The following is a 21,096-nucleotide window of genomic DNA, read 5'->3' on the forward strand; positions in this document are numbered from 1 at the left end:
TCCAAAACTTTTTTTTTTTTTTTTAATTAGTAGGCTTGAAAAACAGGAGACTTCTGTTAAGTGAAATCCCCAAGACCACATAGTTAGCAGTAGCCAAATTTCTTTTAATTCTCAGTCTTAACCGGCTATCACAACCCTTTTTAAACAGCAAGCAGATACTTAGCTCTGCAGACTATGCTTTTAAATAGATAATTGAAAGACTAGGAATTTGTTACCACACAGCTTGCAAAGACAAAATTGTTTTCAGCAGTGGGAAAGCTCTCAGTTACTCAGGGCAAGAGCAACCACCTAGACCCCTTGTGCTCTTCTCAAATGTATACTTTTAATACTAATATAATTCTACATACCTATTTCTTGCTAGCACTGACAACATCCATTTCGATAAACTGTCCAAGCCTCATTTCTGTAAATGGAAAAGTTAGAAAGGCTTTAAGTATTGTTTGATCAGAACTTTTTCAACAGAAATAATCAGTGTTTCCTCCTCTCCAAAGGATCAACACCATATGCTGCAGCATGTCCCATTAACAAGTCTGGCTTACGGAAGTTGCTTTCTAGCATTCAGAAAGACTTTAATATCTCCTTTAATTCTCAGATAGCCATAGCTAAGTATAACAAAGCAATAAAAAAAGTCCATTAGGTCCATGAAATACTGGGAGAGACAGGGAAAAAGTGAAAACAGGAGTAAATATTTTTATTTACTGGTATTAGCTACTACATATGGAACAAGGTCTCTCTCTCCTGTTACAGATTTGGCTAAACTCAACAGCAAAGGTCAAACAATGGAGTTATTTTACACTGGTTGAGATCAGCTTTTCCAGTATATAAGGTGATTTTGAAGTATTTCAACACTAAATCACTTTTCATATTAAGTCTTGAGCAACGCTCATGCAACTTCCCACCCTCCCTTCCACTGGGCATTTTACTAAATGAACATTATGTTCAGGGATACAATTTATTTAAAAACATTTATTTTGAGTAAAATTAAACAGACATTTGAGATTACATAGAAATACAATTCCAATCGGATCACTTAACCTTTTCATTAAAAATGCACTGTTGTGTTAAGTACTTCTGTATGGATTGACCAGTTATGTAATATATAACCATGCCATCTGCAGTCAACTATCATAAAAATCAGTAAAGAAAATTTTTTCTTAAAATGTGCAAATATTATCTTAGTATTGTGTTACCATTGATAATAAATGGCCACTAAATATATGCTCATTATGTAAAGCTTTTTAAAATACAATAAAAATACAAATTCTATTTGTTAAAAAAGGCCATTGCTATGGCTACTAAACATCTTCATTATACAAATTCCAAAATACTATATGACAAACAAAATTATACTTTTCTTTATGAAACATATACTATTCTATTTGTTAGTGATTTTATATATTTTTATATATTTAATACTCTATATGAATGCTAAACAAAGAATAAAAGAGGAAGGCTAAAATAATGTAGAACATTAAGGCCCACATTCAGCAAGGTACTTGAGCATATGCCAAACTTTAAGCGAAGGAGTAATCCCAATCATTTCACTGGACTTCAAGATTGTATGCAGAAGTGCTTTGTTGAACAAGGCATGAAGATATACATGCAACAATGAATTTACAAAATGCATTTTTTGTGCAAACTGTAGCCTCTAAGATCAAAACCATAAGTATCACCAGAAAAAATCTCTCCTCAAAAGGAAATAAAATATCCAAAACCTGTGAAATTGTTTTTCCAAATCTAAAAAGAGTTTTCAACTAACTATGTTTTAACAAATGTAGAGACTGGACACTAAAATGCTAATGATAATACTTCTCTGGGGTAAGTGTAAGATGTCATTTTATTGCTTTTGTTAAAGATCAGTGAAGAGTATGCATAGACAAGCATTAAACTCAAAACAGTTGAAAATTTTGGTGTGCAGTTATTTCTGTAACATCAGCTATAGTGTGTATCAAGAACTTACTAAGTTGTACTGAATTCTTGTGGCCAGCTTCAAGAATATGGTAAGACATCTAATATTAAAGCAGACAGTGCAAAAAATCCAACAGACCAAGACTGTAGACTCTCAGGTGTTGAAAGTAACTTGCACAAGTGATGCCAGCAAACACAGTGTCTGCTTATGCATAAAATTACATACATCCTTAAGTCACTGCAAGATCAGAATCTTATTTTTAAGTTATGATTATCATGTAATGAATTCCAAATTAGACACTTTACAACTCAAGTATAAAAAAGAAAAATCAAAGCAGTGGGCAATTACTTTGTCCACTCTGCAATGTAGCAGTCCTTCTATGTTCATTAAATGCCAATAACAGACTAGCATTTTGCTAGTTTCTAAAATATTAATTATAGACCTAAAAATCTTCTGGATTTTATGAACTAACAGCAATGTATATACCGCATAGTAACCATACACAGTAACAGGAATTAATTACATGGAATACAGACTAATCCTTTAAGCATATATTAGCACTTTTTCATTGCAATTCATCTTCTTTAAAACTAGATATTAATGATCTTACTGATTGGACATTAAATAACGGCTTAAGAACTTCATTTCAAAATTCCACCATGTGAAACATTAAGTAAAAATCACGCTTGCATGTCTGCTAACAGAGAGAGGTATGTATGAGCATTCTGAAGAACTTTCCCACACTAATAATCATAAAGTGTAGCAAACCCAGACCAAAGAGAAAGAAACACAACACTAATTTAATTCATATTTCATAAACAAGTACAACTTTTTACATTTGTACAGGGAAATACCAGAACTAAGTTGAAATTTTACAGAAGCAAACCTTACAATAATAAACATACTGAAAGACAATTTTTGGCACATAGGTAATATTTGTGAACGTGTGTTTGGAATTAGAAAACACTGCGTAAGAATTTCATATTTAGTTGCTTGCCATCAGCACCTGCTGTCTAGTGGGTCAAGACAAAACACTGTGCCTTCAAGAGTTAATCCCATTTTGAACCCCTCCTGCAATGAAACAAGACATAGTTAATAAACAGGAAAGCAATTTCTAGAGGTTTATGCTCTCTTTCTAAAAACTTCTAAATTTGAGCTCATCTTCAGACAGGTAAGCAGTATTACAAGACTTTCCATAAGGATACTTGTATGAGTGAATCATAGACATTTATATTATCTTGTCTGCAGATACTTAATATGTCTCAGTCATTAACCTATAAAAGGCTCTATCTGTAGTATAAGAAAAAGGCACATAAAAGTAAAGAAAATATTAAAGTTGATAGAAAAACAAGTCTGACTGCACCACATTGTTCCTGAGTAAAATTCAACATGACTGAAAAATCATAGGCAGGAAAAATCAGTGGTATGTGAGCAAACAATTTATCATATTAACACTTCAAAGACCAACAAAATCTCAGAAGTTGATTCTGAACTGTTCACCGTGCTAAATTGACAGGTCTATACTCTACAACCTGCTGTCATTTGAGCTTTGCTAAAAAGGTGAATAAAATCATACCTGCTATTACAAATGCACAAAGTATGAAGAAAATTTCAGTCTCCTGGGTGAAAGTATTGTAGAACTATATACATTTGGAAACAAGGGCTCTGCACAGAAATGCCACAAGAACACTCAATGCCAGTGCACCTGTCAGTGTTCAAATCAAAGATGTACGCACACATCTTGTAAAGTAAAATAAACTCTCTTGTAAAGTCTTCTCTATTGGGATTAAAATCAAGTCTTTTCTCATAATGCATAGGAGCATCTCAAAAACACACCTTTAGCTTTAAAAGATAAATCGTAAATCAAACTAGCTTCATTTTGAACAAATTTAAACCACAGGCCAGAATTTTTAAAGCATATGAATGCTTAATAAATCCCACCAGATACTACCATCATGAGAATAATGCTAAGAAATAAAATAAACCTTCTGGAGATGATTACCAAATGGCCTAATAAAAATATTCATCGTACAAGATGATGAGCCAGACACGCTACTGAACTGTAAACCTTATCCAAATATGTTGGCAAATAGTTTGCCTTACCTGGGTGACATAGTGCTGCCAAAGCTCACTGGCATATTTGATTGATATGTTTTGTTCTGTATTTTTCATAAAGCTAATGAAAGCAGCATTCAATGAGAAAGACACTTTAAGGAACAGATTATCTGAAGTTGCAGGTAAAACATATTGTTTCACACAGCAACAATGGTTCTTTTATCCAAAGGAGGAAACAGTTTAATCAATGTAGCTTCAGTCAAATAAGGATTTCTTGCATAGGAACATGCCTGTTCAAGCACAAAACTCCCAGTTACAGTGTACCTGAAATGCCAAGGTTGTAAAAGGTTGTTTGTGCTTCAGTCTGAGGACAGGTGATGCAGCTGCTACACAGTTGCAGTAGCACAAGGACTACGACAACTGGTTTAACAAGGACCAACAACTTCATTGGTGGCTCTCCAAAGAGCCATTCCAAAGCTGTACCAGTCCTGGGACCGACCATGCCTCCTATGCCTCCCGCCACATACCTGGAGCACAGCAGGTTGGTGTTTTATGCAGCTGCACTTCCAGTGCCGCTGTTCTGGCTGGCTATTCTATTTTCCTCATCCTTGTGTTTTATCCCTTACCACCTGCTGCATTTGGTATTATTTCACTTCAAATTATTTCTACTTTCTTGATAAAGAGCGGTCTCCCTAGCCTCTTCTTCTGCAACTTCATTCCAGACCATTTACCCCCAATAATCAGTCCTCCAGATCTTTGAAGCTGTATTCTACATTTTGCATTTCAATCATCACATTTTCACATATTTTCAACGAGATCATTGTTAATTGGATTAAGAGACTGAGGTACCATATGCATCAAATTTATTTAAAAGCCTTTTACTCTGCATTACCATAATGAACTATCATCAGTTCTACAACAAAAATACTGATGCAGTTGCTGTATTAGTACCATGCCTGAGAATCCAGCTTATACAACAGGCAGAATTTATAAGCAGACTATACTTTTACAGTGTTAGGAACTGCACTATTAAGGATGTGAATCCTTAAAAATTGCTTATGCACCTAGCTGTGTAACAGGAACATAACATTTCAATGGTCACATGTTGAATAACACAAAATCCACTATCACATCACAGCGTTAGATACTACAGTTGTTAAACCATCATACCTTCAACGAGCATACCTTCATGATAACCACAAGGTTAAAACAGATAGAGTAAGACAATCTGAATATCCATCTGGATATTTTTCAGGCTTTAAAAGAATACCAAATCCAGACTTTTCATGAACATTTAGGAGGAGGGGAAGTAGTGTACAGTAGTATAAACCAGGATACTCAAGGCCAACATTCCCATTAAATCAAATGCAGCACTCAAAAGGGAGAATTTCAGAACATCTTAGCCCAGCAGACCCCTGGGCAAAGTGATTGCAATCAAATTCCTACAGATCAAGAAAGCACAGATTTCAGATCTCCCACAGCAATCTCCATTCCCAATCCCAAAAGCTTTGCAAATTCACTTCTTAAATAATTATGGAATCTGCAAAAATTATTCTTTGGCAAAGAAATGATACACTAACAAATAAACAAACAAATAAACAAAAAACCCACAAAATCCAACTAGCTCTAGTCAACCAAGCTGTCGGAAGAGAAGGTTTGTAAGGAAAGAGTCTCTTATGTTGAAACATAGTTGATTTGTGACTAATGTAAATAAAGTATCCTATGCTGTGGTTCTTAAAGTAATGCAGAACAATTACAGCTTTATGTCCACTTCCAGGAACACTGTTCATATGCACACTTCTCAATTCTTATGGTTATTTTAAGGTGCTGTATGATTATTATGACATATATGATACAGCATATGCCTGCTTTCAACTCTCCACTCCAAAATCCAGCACTCACAGCTGAAAAAATAACAATGTCAGTAGGAATGACTGGGAAGGAGAACAGATAATCAACTCTGATTTATCATTTTCTATTAAACTAGGTTAACAGGAGGAATATTTTTTCTTAAAAGCGACATATATAGCTCTTGCTTCTGGTAAGTACTGTATATACACATGTATCACTCAATTTAATGTATGGTATTTTAAATATTTTGCCTTGTGAAATAAAGAACTCCACATTCCAATAACATGATTCTTAGCATAACACACTGCTGGCTCATTAAAACAACATGCGTGCCATGGCTTCCTGTACTTCAAAGGTTCAGGCAACAGAAACTCCTAATTTAGTCAGAAAACATTTAAAATCTACTGACTTTCAGGGAATGCAGAAAAACATCCTCTGACATTGGACAGAAGTGGGAACAAGAGTGGCTCTAAAGTGTGCATCTATACTGTGTCCTGTTTCTGTGCTCATACCTGAATAAAGACAGCATGAAGTAACTGTTTTACTTCTAAGGTGATTATCGAACATTTTAATTACCCAAGAAAATGACAATACTGTACCAAGAGACAGAATTAGTCTCTAGAAGAGAGGAGCAGAGATCACTTTCACTAAAAATAACCCCAAACAACCTCCCCGAAAATCCCCACTTTTTTGTTACTTCATGATAACCAAGACATGTGAGTTACTTCACAGTTAAATAAAGATGCATAATAAAAGACAAAGTACTTCCATTCTATCACAAAGTACATTTGCTTTCTCAAAGTCAATCCTTGTGGCTCTCTGAGGTTAACTCACTTTATCACCACACAGTCTGGCTGCGCTCTGTGGGCTTAAGGAACCAAGTGCCAAGAAACCAATGATAAATTTATACGTCTCTGTGAAGATAATCTAGAGGGCTGAGCATAACTTATTTCAGATGGAAATAAGACAAGCCTGCTGACTGCTTCAGGCTATACAGGGAGAATGGTCTGCAGCTCCTGGAAGCTTTATGATATCAACTACCTCAAAATTTTTATAAGTTATAGCAGCTGCTGCTGGTATGATTCATGATGGAAGGAAATTTCCCCTCACTACAAAATTTCTGGAAAAATAGACACATTCGTTTTATTAATGTTTGGATACAATTAAAATAGAGAGGATGAAAATATGTTTCAGCATTAGTGTGGGGGATACAGGAGATTGGATAGTCATCAGAGAGAGGCCTGAGCTGTTAAATTCAGATCTCAGCACATGTTTGAATTTCAAGCTGGAGTAGAAAGAGCTTAACTGTGAAATCTGGCTCCTCACTGAAGTTTAGGCATGAAAACAATTACCCAGAGGTCAGGGAATTTCACCTAATCTCATTAGGTTCAGAATACTGGATCCAAAATTAAAAGCATCTGCTACCTAAAGTTTCTTCCCCAGCACCTCTTCTCTTTTTTTATGCTTTTTTTTCCCCATCTTGCTCACACATCTCCCAGCCTACACGTGCTCTGGGACAGCTTTTCTGCAGACTGGCATACGTTGCTGAGGCATGCTACACGGCTCTACATTAGAAACAGGGTAAAAGTTTGGACTGAGCTGCTCCAGCCAGCCTGTCCCTGGCTGACACCCAGGTAGCTTGCTGGCCACTCTACGAGTGTCCGACAAGCTGTATTCAACAGCGCGCTCTCAGCGTAATTTTATAATTTGAACTCTCAGATGTGCTGGTAAACAACTGGCCCTCACATATTTAATCAAACATATTTACTGAAATTCAGGCTTAACTTTTATAATATAAAAGACCTCAGACCTCTTAAACTTTACTTTTCAGCATATTTTGAAAAAGTGGAACTACAGTTTTCTTTAATGTTCCTTACAGTTCTCAGAGCACATGGCATTTTTGTGGCTTTATCTTTTCTAGTGTCCATTTCACGCTCTTCCTTATAGGCTGTCTCTCACACTTGTAGAACTCTAGCAGAGCTATCTTTTTGCTCATTATAATCTTTTAAATATTTATTTCCATTTAAAACAAATACATTTACAAATATGAACAGATTAGCATAGAAACCTACGAAAAAATTTTGCTTCTAAAATACAAAACTGAATGTCACTCTTCATGAAGACCATTTCACTAACAATAATCTGATAATGAAAACTGGGTATTAAGACTTCACTAGTGAAAATGGAAAACAAACAACAGTGAAAAATAAGGCTTAACATAATGGGCTGACAAGACAGACTGAAGAAAAATAAAATCAGCTTTCCCTAGAACAAAAGTTGTAGGTCTTAAAAATTCCTTCTTCATAGAATCACATGGATAAAACACAAATACAAATCTTAAAAGATTATACATACATATATACACACACAAAGAATATATATACACAGAGACATGAACACATGCACATTTTAATTGTAAATACTTTAAATACCATTATTAAAATATGATATACCAACCATCGCTGACGCTAGGCACCCAGGGAAGCATAAGAAGATAAAAGAGATATTAGTAAAAATATGTTTCAATTTGTATTATGCATGACCACTGATTCACAGCAGCATCCTCTATAAAAAGAGCTTATACATCCCTGGCAACTAAATCTACCAGTGGTGATTTACAAAGTGATGGAAGGATGTCATAGTTAAATGTGCATAGTTTTTGCTTTGGCCAAAATCAGAAGTGAACTTTCACATCTGAGCAGCTATACCCTTGATCTCAATTGGACTATTCATGAATAAGTTTTGTACCTACACAAATACCACTCATTAATTTTCATTGAAGGCGTCAGAGTATGCCAGACTGGTATGCAAGCATAATAAAATAAAAAACACACAGGAAAGCTGGAAAAATAAAGCATGTGTGCAAGGGGGGAATACTTGACAAATGCAAGATTCTTTTCAGTAGGCCATAGGAAAACCGTAAGGTTTGGAGGTCTTTTTCTTGTTTGTTTCGAGTTTTTGTTCAAGCCAACAGAGTAGAAACAGAGATTAGGCTGCTCCACTTTGACTTCAAAAATCTTTGATAACATAGCCTTCCAGTGTTCCAGTTTTATAAAGTGATAGCAATTACCATGTCTAATACTGTAACAATGCAAAATTTCATCAAAACATTGTGAAAAGAATCCTTAGTGCACGATGTTTACCTGTAGTCATAGGATTTTTCCAGTACCCACAGATACTATAGGATAGTGTTTTTTACAATGGACTATACACAATGGATACACTGAAATGTATCAATGTGAAGTACTATAAGATTTCTTTTTGTTGTGCTGAAGAGCTTAGGAGCAACATTATGGCATTCACAAAACACAAGCAATTTTAATTGAAGTGAAAAGTTGGTTTTGGCTTTTAGTTAGTGCGTGAATTATGTGGGACAGAGTGTATGTGAGTAAGAAACTAAAATTCCTATCTGAGCTGAACTTGCTAGTGGTGCTGTCCTAAAACTAGCATGGAAAATGAAATTCCACATAGAATAGGAATTCAAAATTATACTTTGGAAAATAAACAGAAATTAAATCTTAACTCAACAAAGATCGGGTTGGTACCATACAGTATTTCAGAATTAACATTTTATCATGAAAAAACATCAGTTGAGAAAGGCTGGAACAGTTTAAGTGTCCCAGAGTACCACAGTCAAAGGCAGCTATTTTTATATGCAGCAAAAAATTGCCGTGGCGCCTGCTCCTAACTTTGTTTATGCCAATCCTATGGAAACCCAGACTGCTGCCACTAAGGGAAACATCATGGTATACGTATGGTGATGGTGGCTAAACCAAAGGATAATAAAATCAGCGTATTTATTTCTCAGGCTCTCGCCTCAGCAACTTGTTCCAATTCAATCCCTTCCTAGGCAGGGGCAGCAGCACCCATTTTGATTGTGCTGCTAAGAAACCTTGAATTGGTGCAGGTGTCTGTATTAATACCATGGGCTAATGTTTTTAAGGATTCCTAGGCAGGCAAATTCCAATTCTAATTCAAAGAGTACTTTTTTTCCTTTGTGCATTCAATTTTGAATATATTTTTAACATACTATAAAAATATATTTCAGAAATATTCATGTGGCAATAAAAACTACAAAATTGGTAATTCAGTAGTTACCTGCATCTCATCTAGTTTGGACTGAATGTCTGGAGGGAAATCTCCCGCTCCGCAACTAAAAGGGTCAAAAGGTTCTGCTCCAAAAAGGTCTCTCTCTGGAATAACAGAAAAATGAGTCACTGAGAGAAAAGGTATGGTCTGTAAGAACAGCTCTTTAAAAGATGACATCTCCTCAAAAAGCTGAATAATGGCACATCCAAGCATGCAATGGGTTATCAATTAAAAGAAAATATTAACATCTAAATTTGAAAGTCAGGTCTAGATTAGCATTCCAAATGTTAATACTCAAATATTTTCCCCAAAATACCACTGACTGTTTAAGCCTCCATTTCCATTCATGCTTTTACCTTCCTCAGGGATTTTAGGGAACCGGTAAGAAGCAGCTCCAATTTAAGTAATACTAGTTAGGTGAGTTCTAGAATCAGCGCATATGGGATTTTCAGAATTGAAGAGAGAACAACTGTACATCAATTGTGAAATCTAATTTTAATATATCAGAAACATACAGTTGCAAACAAACCAGTCTTCAGGTCCCCTGTCTGCTACCTCCCGTCACCAGTTAAGGACTTCTTTGCAAAAACAAACCACTACCCTTTGCTCAGGGAAGGTAAACTCTTCATTCGACAGTTCCTCAATGCACAGCTTGCAGTAACTAAAACCAATTGTTAGAGTTTTGAAATCTTGGATAGGATTAACGATCAAGGAAGAAAGAATGAGAAGTAGGTGACTGACCACTGAAGGCCACTTACCCCAGAATTCCACTAAACTTAGAGCCATTAATAGAATGACTGAAAATTTCTCTTTGTCAATACCGTATAGCTTATCACTTTCACGTTTCCTTAATTCTAGCATGCTTTTGGTTGGGGGATGGAAGTGAGGTTTTTTTGGTTTGGACAAGAACCACCCTGTCCAAGAACCTTCTGTTTCTTACCAGAACACTGTAATGCTAGTTCTACTTTATCCGATAGTCCAATTAATCTTTTTCTTTCTTTTTTTTTTTTCCTCCCTTTTCTCAGTAATGGGAATTTTTTCCCCTATAAGAATACTATCTAAAAACAGTTGTTCTAGTCCAGATTTGATTGACCCAAACCAGTATGGAAATCATTTTGCTATCAAAATTCAGCCACACAGACTGCAACAATTGCAGAACAAAGTTAATACAGCCTTGGTACTGCTGGAGAGAAAGTTAAAATCATATCTTATCTTCTAATCTGCACACTGGCCTAGCAGGAAACCTGAGAAGTATACTACCTAGTTTAAAACTATGTTTGCTTAAAACTATGAAAGTAAAAGGTTCTATATTAATATCTTTGAAACTATCAGCTGTTTTTGTCTTTTAGCCGAAAACATTACCTGTAACATAAGATGAAAGCTTACAATTGACTATGCAGCACTACACACAACACTGCAAAGTATTTTCTATATTAAGTGAATCCATATTGCAGTATTACCCCTTGTTATTAATGCTGAAGAATGTGTACAGAGCTAGACATCTATTTATTCTAGCCCTACAATAGTCAAGACTCTTCAATATTTTTTTCATTCATGATATTCTCCATATGTTTTAATCTAATCATTTAGTGTTATCAGGCTGCACTGCACAGTATTAAACAATAATCAGCTATCATGAAGTACAGAAACAAGCAGGAAATTTATTGATTATATACCTCAAAAACTGGCCATATAGCTACAAATTGTCTTACAGGAATAGAAGATGGCTCAAATCCAACAGGCTTATTCCAAAAGCCTATCTGAGTCAGTAAAGTCTGAGCTTTATCGGCAGAGGCAGACCACCTTTGTGCTAAGGACACTTTGACTAGGATAAGCTAATACAAAAATTAGAATCTACCTGGTCTCTTGCTTCTTTTACAGACCAAATGAAACTGCTCCAGTATGACCAGCGTCTTACATGCTTTGATGCTCCCTACCTAGTAACCTTCAGGTCTGTAGCAGTTTTGATGGTCAACCTAACCTGTACTGGGCAGAAAGTCATTAGACTTTACGTCCTTATTAAGTCGATTTGTCACTATGTCATACATTTTTACTTTCTTTATTTCCATAGTTTCTTTTTACTGGGGAACTGAGAGCCTTCTGTGAGATCAGACAGCTAAAAGCAGCCAATTTCAACACCAACCCTTAGAAAACGTGCAAGGAATGTATTTATGAAAAAACAGTAAAGAACACAACTCTTGCATTTCTTTGCACTAAAATGACTTACTGCTATCTCTAAAAGCAAGCATTACACACATTATTCTAACTAGTTTTCCATTTACGTCTAATTATTGGGCTTTTTCTAATGACAATATTTCTGAGTTCAGTAGCAGGAAAATTGCAAGAGGTAACTCTTAGTTTCACCTACTTTCAGTATAAGGATAGTCTCCATACAGAAGCATGTTTATCTCACGCACACAAAAAAACCTACTGAAATGCATATAGGATACAAAACAGCAGAAATATAAGGATGACAAACATATATTGAAAGGTATAAGGAAAAGACATCAGTTACAACTCCCTATTTTGGTGCAAAACACGAGTGCCTAACATAGCTTGTTGGGTTAAAAATATACATATACATTTATATATGTGCATGCATGCATGTGTGTTTATATGTGTGTATACACACATAATCTAAGCTGCTCACACTCCCTCTTCCATAAGAATGCAGCGGTCTCAAGTGTTTGCTAGGGAGAGTCTCAAATATAAGCTGGAATTTTGTAAGAGAAAGACAGTAGCACTGGGTATGATCAAGTATGCTTCAAAACTACACACTGAATTAAGGAGTACTGAGTTCTGAACTTTATCACATCCTAGTGCCCAAGACTCACTGAGTGACCAGATATTCTGGGACAAGTCATTCAGACCTTTTCAAAACAAAATTTGGAAATTTTAAAATCTTTCTTGAATAGAATTGTAATTTTCCAGCCGGCTCTAGGGTGCATCTGTAAATAAGGAAAGATAGAATCAACATAATCAACCACAGAGCTTAAAGTTCAAACCTAAACCCCTGAAGGGGAAGTGAGAAGCAGAATTGTCAAATCTGGGCTTTTTAATTTGTGAAAAGCAAAATTGTCCTCCTAATGCCATTTTTTTCCCCCAATAAATACTTTGAAGAATTCAAGGTACTTGATGCGTTACTTGATTTCCTGAAAATGAGATCCATTTTTCCCGTGCAGTGTTACGATTTGCCAGCTGGCCCATTGACATGAAAGATGAACTTGAGTTTTGAAAAGCACATTTTGCTTGAGCAGCACAAGTGTCATCCCTACGTAACAGATGAATCGCACGTGTGTTGCTCAGAGGAAGTCAGGAATCAAGGTCGACACTGGAAAACAGATGGCAGTCTTTCTCCTTGCTTACTACTAAATGTGTTTGCTCCTATCCCCATCCCCCACTCAGTGGTTTCCAAAGCTTTCAAAACTTATTTTTGGACTTCTAAAAGTTTTCTAGTAAAGGTGAAAATCTTTCCCTAACTACCTTGAAGCTTTTGGAAAATAAACTTGCTGTTCCTAATCATCTGCTAGAGATCTTTTAGAAGTGGTCCACAAATCTGGAGAGGCCCATCTACTGCAGCTGAAAAACAAAGCTGTAGATGATATGAAAAATAATAAAATTATTATGCCTTCACTACTTCTTCAGGAGGTTCTTCAGCTCTCCCTTCGGCATCATCTTCACCATACTTACTTCACCTGCTGTCTCCCTGAGAAATGTAGATGCTAAACCTGTGGCTTGATATCAAAAGATGTAATAGAAAGTCAAAATATTTCCTGAATTAACTACAAAAAATGTACTGTAAAAGAAAAGCCAAGTTATATTCCCCAACTCCCTTAAACTGTTAATATAATAGTTTCAGCAAGTAAATAAATCTGTTCATAGTGTCACTTGGCAGCAACAGTAAAGTCTTTGGGGAAGACTGTATAAAATGAAGTAGCATTATCAAGTGTGATTTACAAAAAAATGTATTTGGCTTGTCATGCAAAATGTACATAAATGTTTTCAGATGCTTTATCAAAAAATAAAATGTAAGCAAAAATTAGCTCAGTTACAAAACTTACTGATCTCTGCAGATCTACTGGGTACTGGAGGAGGCTGTGTGCCATTGCGAGTAGGTGTTGATGACTGAGGGGATATGGGAGAAAAGGGAACCATATCAAAGATGTCAGTAGAGGGTGATTTAGGTATCACACTGCCTGCCTACAATAAGGACAATAAGTATTAGGGCAGTATTTCACATTAATGAAAAAATCACAATATTGAATTTTTCAGCATGCAGATAAGAGCAACAGTTTCAAAAAAGTTTTTAAAAAATGAGCAAAACAGAAACAACCCCCTCAACATCAGCATGCAAAATCCCGCTCCTGACACCAAGCAAATGGCATTTTGCAGTTCAGAGTCTATGAAACATGCTCAAACTCTCCAATACATAAGCAGCGTTTTTGCTTTTGCTTTTCAGCACATTTGGTACAGTCAGAAACATATCACAGTTGAACCTGAAAAGCCTGGAGACAAGCAGTTCTATATTCCACAAAGAACAGAACACAACAGTGTGAATGGAGATATTGTTCACAAGACCCATTTAAGATAGTAAGGCAATAGCAATATGCTATATCACTGAATGCATAGAACCAATAATTGAACTTAAAAAAAAAAAAAATGCAATCCCAGCATTTCTTCTTTACTAGTTCTTCCTTACGTGATTACTTATTTGACAATCTAAGAAAGCTACTGCAACCAAAGCTTCAAGTGTTATCTTTATTGAGTAGCAACCTAAAAATGCAATATACTGAATATAAAAATCGAAATAAAACTTTCTCATCCTTGAATACCAAGCAGAAGAGATTTCATTAGTAAAGCCTAGCATTTTTGGCAGGTTTAAAAAACACTAGATAAACAACCTCTCCTCCCACCCCCTTTTTAACTCAATTACTATAGTTCTACAGCCCTATTTATTTTTTAATGCTTCATTCCTCCTGCCATCAGTCCATTACTTCAGGACATAAACAAGGCACAGCTAAGTCAAAACAAACTAAACACTAAAAACAGATGAAATAGATTAAAACTTAGACTGACAAACTCAAGGTAAAATATATGCACAAAACTAGTTTGCATGTTAATGTTATTACTTGGACAAATGAAATCCTACATTACTAAGTAATAGAAAGACGAACCTGCCAGGCACAATATGCTACTTTTTAAAAAAAGATCCATTTTAACCATAATACTTGCACAGGTTAAATAGGTCAGATAGGTTCTTTTATGTAGAATGCTGCTTCCACAGCCTGGCAAATTGCTAACTCTCATCATTGCTAGTCCGTGAGAATTTCAAAGACCTAAAACTTATTTTGGGAATACTACTTCCTTTAGTGTCTGTGCTTCACCTACTGTAGCAATTCTTTCACAGTAAAGATGTGACAAATTTCTAAGGCAAGTCCATAGGCAGCCTTGAACTACCTCTCTCTGGATTTTGCAGTGGCTGCAGAGAAGCAAAGGACATGGACCATGGTCTTCCACTGAATACAGTGCTTAAAAAAAATAACAGATGAGGAAGTCTTATATTACCTATTTTTAAAATGAATTTTGAAATTCCATATTTGAAATCTGGGTTAGTAGAGAAGTGTTCATTACCTCCAGAAACTTGGGATATTTCTATCTAGGTACACTGAAGTGCTAAACATGAACAATCTGCATTTCACATGTTGCTTTTTAGTCTGATGTTTTTAAAAAGCAATTCTCTCAGCCATACTATTCCCTCCAAAATCAGAGCTGAATTTGCTTTACAAAATAACTAATTTATAAGACCTCTACACACACACACACACACACACACACACACACACAAATCTTTCTGCATACAAAAGGAGCTGGCCTAAGAATTCTAAGGACTGTCTGTTGTGAAGATTTAAGTGAACACTGTTTAGACATGAGTCTTTTAGTATGATGTTCATAGGACTTGCATTAATCTCAGGGAGTCAGAATAGCTCAAGCTGGAAGAGATAGCTGGAGGTCATCTGCCCCCACACAAAGCAAGGCAATGTATGTGCTCTGACCCAAAATAAACCCATAGTGAACTCCATATCCTTCAAACAAACAAAACTGAGTGTAGACAGGCGTTGTCTGCATCAAGAATGTGGGACTAGGTTCAGTGACAGTAGGTATATGCTGTGTATTAGCCTACACTTTCCACTGACATTGATGGATAATCCTAGAATAACTTGGAGTTAGTAAACAATAATAGATCTTCCTGCATTTATTAGAGTGTTTATGGCTACAAAGAAGCTAGAGAAATAAACAGTATTTGTTTAGTCTTAAATGAGTCTTCTTGTCAAAACAAACTTCTCACTGACATTATTTATGTGTCATTTTGTTGAAGTTGCTGGACATTTTGATACTACGGATACAAATTAAGTTAGCTTAGTAAAGTTAAGCAAAAATATAATTTAGTTACTTTAAAAATGCATTTTTCTAAATCTATATGAGCACGAGAAGCATTTTTATTTAGTGAACACATGCAGAAAATCATGTTTGCCAAATATAGCCAAATGTTACTTGCAAATAGAAAAGTTGAGCATTAACATATTGCTACGAATAGCAGGCAATATGCATATTTCACATTTAATGATAATTTTCAATCTTCATTTTGCACAGTTTTTTATAAGGTATATTAAAAGATATTTAATGGCTGACAGTTTTCTATTAATCAAAGGAAAAAAAGCCATTCAAATCCAACCTTTAGATTATTTGCTTTGAATAACTATTCTTAGTATGAGTTCAACAAAAGATTGATAGGTAACACAGAAGTAATTCATTAATGGATTAGTTTTAAAATGTTGGAAAAATAAGAATTTTTGGTTTTGGGATGAGGTCAGGGGGAAGCTATGCAGAAATAAATCTTCACAAATTCTGTATTTGTATCAGGAGAGAATTTAAGATACATCTCATCTGTCCTCTAGCCACTGTCCAAAATGCACAATTTTAATACAAGTTAATAAACAGAGAACATCAGAAGCCTAGAAAAAGTAAAAACTTTTGCACAGCAGGATTACACGAGGTCTTGGGTAGCTGTATTCACTGGCTGGCTTTTGAAGGCCACTTTTTGAAGGTGGTGGTATTAAAAATCCAGATGGTAGTCGGGAGTCAGGAGAACTCCTAGGAGTAAGGGCAATGGAAGACATATCTAAACAAGGAGGTGAATCCTCATTGTTACACCAGAAAAAAGCAGAGGGTCTTTGAAACATATGCTCATTGTTATCACACTTTACGTGCAGCAGCTGAAAAGGAATTACAGAAAGAGAAAACATTCTGAGGAACAGAACATGGTAATGCCAGGGAAAGAAGAAAATATACATTTCATTCTTCAAAAAGTTTTTTTTGCAACCTGCTATTCAGCATTATAGTGACAAGATAGAGAATTCCAAAACATTTTAAAATAAAATTTGAAAATGTACCACAATGAAAGGTAGTCCAGCATTAACTGGAATAAAGATGACTTGCTCCTTGATTGCATCAGAACAAAATGAAGGCACACATCTTTCCAAATGCGAGTGTGGCAGATGCATTAACAAATGTTTTTCTCTACCAAAATATCAGCAATATCTCATATTTGCACATGGAAATTAGCAGTTAAGCACATATCCAGGAAGGAGTGTTACTGTGATGGTTATCTGCATAGGCCCGAATTTTCTTTCACTGTGATCTCTGTATGAGGCAACAACTACCATTTATATCCCACCAACTTTGAAAGAAAAATTTAATTGAACTAAGATCTTCTTACAATAGAAGTTCACTGTGCACAAACTGTAAGGCTCACATTACTACATTTTATTATTTGCTAGATTTCATCATCTAAGGAATTTGAAAACGTGAACATTTACTGACAGTAGTGGCTCCTGTAATCTTCTCTGTGTGTATGAATAATTAATTTAACTTAGAGAACAAATCAAATGATATAAAAATTGAGATCCTTTGTTGCAATTACAAAGGAATCCGCATCTTCATACCTCTACTACTGTGCACAGGATCCAGGACAAACTAAAACTTCTTTGGCTGCCTGGGAAATAAAAAATGTTGAGGACTACAAGATTCTCAAGCTCTCCAGAGCTCATTACCAGCAAACCACAGAACAGCTTCAAAGAGAGGCAAACAAATAATACCCTCACCAAAATGCCTAATGGCAGATGTTAAGAGCAGTCATCTAAGATGACAACATAGATGTAAATAACTTCAAGGTCTTGGTCTGAATTAGACAGACAAGGAGCTGAACCTAGCTTGTCTCGCATTAATGGTAAATACATTACTATATATTCCACCAAGATTCACTGTATATTGAAACAGAAGGCTGTCTACTTCGATAAAAATAAACAAAAAAGCCCCCATTATACTACCTTAAGTTTTGCCTGTATAAGAAATATTTGCAACCCTAAAAAGCTTCTACAGAAATGAATTCTTGTCTAGTTACACTAGAAACAGCTTTTAGCACTCATCCTTGAAGGAAAAGCAAAAAGGAAATGTCTTCAAATATTTGATTTAAAAAAACCATAAACATGCCCTACCATCAATCCTTCTACTGGGTCCAAGTCGTAATTTCCGCCTTAAAATCTAAGCAAAATAGCTTTACACTGTTAAAACAAGGTTACAGAGAAGGAAAGATTCATCTTTGAATCTTAATGGAAGGGACTGATGTCTTCTGCAGACAGTTGTTTTTGGCCAGGGTAAGAGGTTATACACCCAGAATGCGGGAACTGGATCTGTGCTGTAGGTACCTTGCTTAAAAATCACTCTAGCCTGCCCAGGAGGAAACACTGGTGGATACATGCAATGAAAAATTTGAAGTCTACTTTCATTTTTTTCATACACTGTTGACCAACTGTTAAGACACCATTATTTCATTAAAAGTCTGGCATAACTCTATTAGATCAGGATTTGATCAATGATTTTAAATCATTTTTTTCACAATTACGTAGAAAACAAAACACATCAAATTTTTGCACTGCGTCAGTTTTTCTTTCCTTTCTTTACAAATAAGCCAGGTTTAGGACACAAGTGTCCAAATTTAACAACATAAACATATTTAGGTGATCACTAACGACGAACACCACAAAACTATTTAAAATTAGCAATTTATAAGAAAAATAATCTTTTTATTGTAATTACAAATACTTCTGTTACTAAGTTGGAATTGCAAGACTGAAGATTTGGAATGACAATAAAAATTAAGACAAAAGACTTGCATAATTTTGATTAAAATTTCAAAAGTGTCACTATGCTACAACTACAAAAGACTTGCAATGCGTCATTCTCCCACTACCATATAACACTTGCTCCTAAATATATATATGGCAAAATAGATCTCACAATAGTTAAACACTGGAAGATACTAAATGCAAACAGTTAAATTATTTCCCTGAAACACAAAACAGCAGAAGCTGATAGTCTCCATACAGAAGCATGTTTATCTCACACACACAAAAAAGAAACTACTGAAATGCATATAGGATACAAAACAGCAGAAATATAAGGATGACAAACATATATTGAAAGGTTTCAATACAATAATGTAGTGATATAAAATTTGTAACAGATATGCTTCCTCATTATTATCTGATAAATGAATGTTAAGTCTTAGATAGTTTGGCACCAGGTACGTTGAGACAAAATATGTAGTGCTTTATATGACCATTTTGGAAATACATTTAGTTTCATTAACCTATTTATTTCGCCCTGCTGCGTGGAAGCACACCACGTCATCCCGTGCCACGCGGAGCGCTGCTCTGCCAGGAGGCCCTCGGCATGTCTCACAGCGAGGCCYGCAGCTGTTTCACGCTCACAGCCCACAGACAGGACAGGTCCAGCAGGAAAGTGCAACAACGGAAAACAACAAACAGAAGGCACAAAGCCAGCGGTGACACAAGGCTCGAAAAAGTACAAAATACCAAATTCAGAAAACGCAAAAGGAGGAAAGAGCGCCTTTCTCTAAAGAATACAGTCTTAGGAGCGATCAATCTGTGCTCTCTTGGTTGTTTTACCTTGTGCTTTCACAAGGCGTATTTAAAAAGCTCTTTCAAAAGGCCTGTCTGTTCCTCATTTAAATTCTCACATGGTCTTCAAAGAACTGATCTGTAAATAAGACTTATCAGTTAGGCAAAGAGCTACTTGGGAGTCCAGCAACTTCCTAGTTCACAAGGCTGCCAATAAAAGTGTATTATAGGGAGAGATCAAAATCAGTGTCCTAACGCCCCTCCCTTTCGTTGAACAGAATCATGTTACAAAGGATTTTAGGAAGTCTTACCTATTCGTTTGATTACCGTAAAAGTTTCCTTTCTAACAGCAGCATGTATCTAGAGTTTTACACACAACTTCAACTTCTGAAACTTAATGGTCTTATGAAGTAAATAGAAAAAATAGTTAAATATATTAAATTACCATGTCATATGGTAATAGTATATCTTCTGAATTTCCCACTGTGTAACACTGAACACAGATAGGGTTGACATTACCCCTTTCAAGTTTGGGTCCCATTTTGTCAGCACAAGAGAACAGTACGACAACGGTTCTTTGCCCCGCTGCAACATAACAAAGCCAACACATGAGCTAAGCGGACTGGGTCCCTGCTGTCATTAGATGTTACCACACGCCTGTGAGAGGATCTGCTTCTGACTCAATTCTACCTAGTATGATGTTGAAGGACCAGTTGGTTCCTTTATACTAGAAAACATAGCATGATTTAGTTTCTTAACAAGAGATCGTTTCAAAAAATGCTTTTAACCAGGTGTCTCAAGACATTGATTTCAATCATTGTATCATATACCAACAGTAACCACATAAATGGGTTAATAAAGTAAGTGTTTTTAGTAGCATATTCAAGTCAGTAATGTAACAACAGCCACAGGATGCAAGTGCAGCAGGAATCTGTGACCTAGAACTGGAAGTTACACAGTTAGTTACAAAACTAAGCATCATAAGCTATTTGAGATTTGGAACTATCAAGGATATATTAGTTCATTAATTCATACAGTTCCATAAAAGCATTACTAATTACACTAAACTTGTCTTCAGCTCATTTAGTACTTCCTTCAGTAATACAAAATTTGACATCAGCAATTTCAAGATTTTTTTTTTAAATCATAAACATCATAAAATTTTAAACCCTAGTGAACAAAATCTCACTGAATGGGATATAGAACATTATA

At 35.6% G+C, this 21,096-nt stretch overlaps 1 protein-coding gene across 3 annotated transcripts in view; it reads right to left on the minus strand.

Annotated features, from left to right (window-relative positions):
- Positions 1-665: 665 nt before the first annotated feature.
- Positions 666-21,096, minus strand: part of GULP1 (GULP PTB domain containing engulfment adaptor 1) — a 91,549-nt gene continuing 71,118 nt past the window's right edge. For 2 of the 3 annotated variants that reach the window (XM_085321701.1, XM_085321711.1), the window contains 3 exons: positions 13,966-14,104; positions 9,914-10,008; positions 666-2,980 (listed from right to left, as the gene is read on the minus strand). In XM_085321701.1, the coding sequence (XP_085177827.1) occupies positions 2,909-2,980; positions 9,914-10,008; positions 13,966-14,104 (306 nt within the window). In that variant the 3' untranslated portion in view covers positions 666-2,908. Of the gene's footprint in view, positions 2,981-9,913; positions 10,009-13,965; positions 14,105-16,953; positions 17,179-21,096 lie in introns of all 3 variants that reach the window. The other variant, XM_085321718.1, reaches the window with a different exon arrangement.

Source organism: Rhea americana, unplaced genomic scaffold (genome assembly GCF_003343005.1).
Source record: "Rhea americana isolate MKP2758 unplaced genomic scaffold, rheAme1 scaffold_12, whole genome shotgun sequence".
NCBI classification, from domain to species: Eukaryota; Metazoa; Chordata; class Aves; order Rheiformes; family Rheidae; genus Rhea; species Rhea americana.